This window comes from Vigna unguiculata, chromosome 5 (assembly GCF_004118075.2).
Source record: "Vigna unguiculata cultivar IT97K-499-35 chromosome 5, ASM411807v1, whole genome shotgun sequence".
Taxonomy (NCBI): Eukaryota; Viridiplantae; Streptophyta; class Magnoliopsida; order Fabales; family Fabaceae; genus Vigna; species Vigna unguiculata.
The window spans coordinates 19,265,132-19,269,089 of NC_040283.1; the positions used below are offsets into that span (position 1 = coordinate 19,265,132).

The following is a 3,958-nucleotide window of genomic DNA, read 5'->3' on the forward strand; positions in this document are numbered from 1 at the left end:
TTCAAATCTTGACCATTGTAGAGGCAAAAATTCAAGTTTGGTGTCATGCAAATTAAATTGTTGGCTCAAGTTTAAAGCATACTAAAACAAATTTATTTATGTCATTGACATTATATTGGAAGTAAAACTTTGTAGAAAGTAACAACAATGCAACCACAGTGTTGTACTCGTCACAACATAAAACATTGAATCACTACAAAAAAAATGCGTTTAGCGACTGAAATAGAGACTAAACAGAATTAGTGGCAAAAACCCTAGTCGCAAACCACTTAGTGACCGAATCGATATTTGGTCGCTAAATAGCCACCGAAATTAGTCTCTAATCGGTCGCTAAAAGGATAGGTCGCGTTTACCTTTTGGAGACCAATTTAGTCACCAAAAATTTAGTAGCTAATTTGGTAGCTAGTATTCAAAATTTAGCGACCCTTTTTTTTGGTCACTAACGACAAAAAAATAATATATGATTTTAAACTAGTTTGGTCGCTAATTCGGTCACAAATGTGATAAAATAGCGACCATTTGTTTTCGGTAACTAATAATGAACAGTGTTTTTCTAATTATTTTTTTTTGTCGCTAAATTGGTGGCAAAAACTAGAAATGAATAGCTAGAAATATATTTTGGTGGCTAAATCGGTGGCTAAATTAATGACAAAAAAAGAATCAGCAACAATATCTTTTATGGCTACATTTGAATACATAATTTTACCTGCTTATACACAATATTTAAACATTTAATTATACTAAACAACAATCAAGTCAAATATATAATGTATTAAAGACTAATATAAAAATTAAAAGTATATCTATTACATGATCCAAGATATTCTAGTCAGAAGAACCATTTCCAAAAAGGAAAATGGATATAGTTGTAAGCAAATTTGAAATCATCATACAATTAAAATTATAACTAATGATCCTATGGTCCACCATCACAAGACTGGTCTATTATATCATCAGTACTAGGAAGATAAGAAGGAGCAGTTGGCATAGGACTCTTGAATTGGATGTGCTGCAAAATAAGTTTCATTTGCTCAACTTGTTGATGCATGCGTTCACTTTGTTGCTTGTGATTTTTTATCAAGTGCTTCATCTTTTCTTCAAATGTCCTCTCCTTGGCATCCTTTGCCGTAAGTTCAACATTTAATTTTTGAATAGTTCCATGCATTTCTTCTATTTGATGAACTACTGGAGTTTGACTAGTACTAGAGTAAGCACCTATAGAAGTAGTAAACCTTTTACTTAATGCACCAAGTCCATACACATTACCCTTTTTATTTCCACCTCCAGCTACAGTAAAGTATATTTCATTGTCATCAATGGAGGCAACATGAGTTCTCTAAAGATGATCCTTAAGGCATTTGATTTTGTTAGGCTTCATCTCGTCGTTGCTTATATTTGTCCTAAAAATGAAGTAAAAAAGGTTATTATTGTGAAGAAAACTTGTAACAAACATTAAAGTATAACTTAAAGTTTAAACATACCGCAAGGTCATGGGTCTTACCATTAACACACTCTTTAGTCTTTAATTTTTTTGTTCTTTCTACAACCTCCCATGTATTTGGTGGTCGTTATAACTCCTTAGTATACATATATTTAAGCACAACATAAATTGAATACGTAAGTCTAATATATTGTATTTAAATTAAATGTAAAATTTAAATAGATAATAAGATTACCATTTTCTCAAAGTGAGTTGTTGTAAATATAGAACCACCACAATATGCATAGGCTCCCTTCTCAACAACCCGATTTGCCTTGGCAACGACACTTTTGTTTTGGAATTTTATAGAACTCCAATGTAGGTCTAAGGTTGCTCGAACAGTTGTTGGAATCCAAGTCCTTTTATCTTGACCAGTCCTAACTTTGTTCATTGCATTTTTCAGAATACGTGAGCCTTTTGTATCAAAAATTGATCTTATGACTCGTTCTTGTTCAGGATCCCACCTATACTCTTTCTGCATGAAAAATAAGTTAGAAAACAAACATAGTAGAATAATAAAATTAAATTTTAAACATAAACATAGTTGGAATTACCTTAAACTCTTTAAACCATATGTCTCGAAGTTCAATTTGAATTTTCTTCCAATTGGGACTGGGTTCATCAAATTGTTTCTTGATGATGTGTGAGATTACAATAGAAGGACCATTTGCTGTTGTAAATCTATGTTCAAACATATTGTCAAAATGGTAGATACAAATAATGACATCGAAGAATAACAAATAAAATTAAATTTTACTTACTCTCCTTTTTCAGCATGAAGCCACGACCTTTGATCAACAACATTGTCAGATTCATACTCAACTATAATTGATCCCTGTATTGGTGAAAGTTGATTCATATTAGCCTTGTAGAAAAGGCAACAGGAGATGATTTTCCTACAAAATGATTAGCATGATGCTCCTACACTATAGGAAGTGGGGGTCTTTCATAGGTAGGACGTGTAGATTCCATAGTTGTTGGATGAGTAGAAGAAATGGGAGAGTTGGTGTTGGGTGAAGCTCTCTCACCAACATGGACACCTTGACCACCACGATTAGTTGGTATACGACCACCACGATTAGGTGGTGTGTGGCCACCTATCCCTTTTAGTGTCATCTACAAGTGAAACTTATTGCATATATAACATCTAATAGAGTAAACATGTTGGAATCATCAATTTTCAATAAACATATTAGCTAATTATGATAAAAGGCTCAAACCTGATCATGTTTCCTACATGCAAATGTGTGAGTTAACACAGGATATAAAATCACTTTTAATGCATGAATTACCGAAGAAGTATTTGTGTCATCACTATCGATGTCACCCTCACTTGAAATATTCCTCACTTTCTTCTTCTATGTTTGTATCATTTAGTAAGTGTATATCGATTTCTTCTCCCCCGCCACTAACATGAGCAAGAGAATCTTGAATGAAGTCTGAAACAACATGTAGCACGACTTGAAGTTGAATAAGCTCATCATCTTGGTATAGAGTCTCATGCTCAACTTAACTTACTATATTATCAACAATTCTGCCACGAGAAGCTGCCGGAGGCTGGGCTGATTGAGTTGCCCGAGATATCAATTAGGAAAGACATCGCAATAAACCTCCCGGACACTGTTGTGAATTCTATTGACAACATGGAGGTTGATCACATTGTGAGGACAATGGTTGAATTTGGAAGTAAGGCATTGGTCCTGGGTCGCCGGGTGGGGTCACTTTACCGACGGGAAGTGAAGGAGGTGACGGAGTTACAAGGTAAGGTGGACAAACTTGTTGAGGAGAAGGCGGCGCTGGAGAAGGAGAAGGAGGGATGGGAAGCTGAGAGGAAAAGGTTGGCGACGTGGAAGGTGCGTTGCTTAGATTCGGAGGAGAAGTTGAACAAACGCATTGGGGAGCTGGAGGAAGATTATGACGACTTGAAAGACAAGTACGACGGAGCTGTCGGCGAGTTGGATGACCTGAAGAACAGTGTTATTCAGGAGCACATAAACGGCTTTGAGAAGGGTTTGCGGCAGGCGGCCTTTTTCTATAAAGATGTGGATACACTGGATTCAAGGTTTGATGTTGATAAAGACGTGATTGGTGGAAAGCTGGTGGGTGAGGACGAAGAGGGTGAGGAAGAGGTTAGGGGGGAGGCGCCCGAGGCGGAAAAGGTAGCGGATGCAACCGTGGAGGGTGATGGCAACCAGACAGCTTAGGATGTTGTTTTTCATATTGTTTTGTTGCGCAATGAATCCTAAGTGTGTAATAACTCGTACAATGTTTTGATTTGTTTTTAATACGATGCATGTTGTGGATATATACCTGTTCTGTGGTTGTTGATGATAGCATGTAATAGGAGTATGATATATGTTGTGTTGTATGTGTATTTAACTAGGGGAACGTTGTTGGCGTTTGCATGTTAAACACGAGTAAAGGGTGTTCGACCCAGGCCGCTTAATTGTGGTAAGGGTGGGGAACTTAAACAAATTA

At 36.3% G+C, this 3,958-nt stretch overlaps 1 protein-coding gene across 1 annotated transcript; it reads right to left on the reverse strand.

Annotated features, from left to right (window-relative positions):
• Positions 1-916: 916 nt before the first annotated feature.
• On the reverse strand, positions 917-2,596 carry LOC114184444. The gene is made up of 5 exons (XM_028071753.1): positions 2,408-2,596; positions 2,242-2,315; positions 2,035-2,161; positions 1,712-1,955; positions 917-1,287 (listed from the first exon to the last, which is right to left on the reverse strand). The coding sequence occupies exons 1-5, from the start codon at positions 2,594-2,596 to the stop codon at positions 917-919; spliced, it is 1,005 nt and encodes a 334-aa protein (XP_027927554.1).
• Positions 2,597-3,958: the final 1,362 nt, after the last annotated feature.

What these genes read in the sequence shown, in the direction of transcription:
- LOC114184444 (XM_028071753.1), bottom strand. Translation starts at nt 2,596, where the DNA reads ATGACACTAAAAGGGATAGGTGGCCACACACCACCTAATCGTGGTGGT. An exon ending in TATGGTTTAAAGAGTTTAAG is followed by an intron (nt 1,956 to 2,034) that starts GTAATTCCAACT and finishes TTTTTCATGCAG; the next exon opens with AAAGAGTATAGGTGGGATCC. An exon ending in AGCCTATGCATATTGTGGTG is followed by an intron (nt 1,288 to 1,711) that starts GTTCTATATTTA and finishes ACTTTACTGTAG; the next exon opens with CTGGAGGTGGAAATAAAAAG.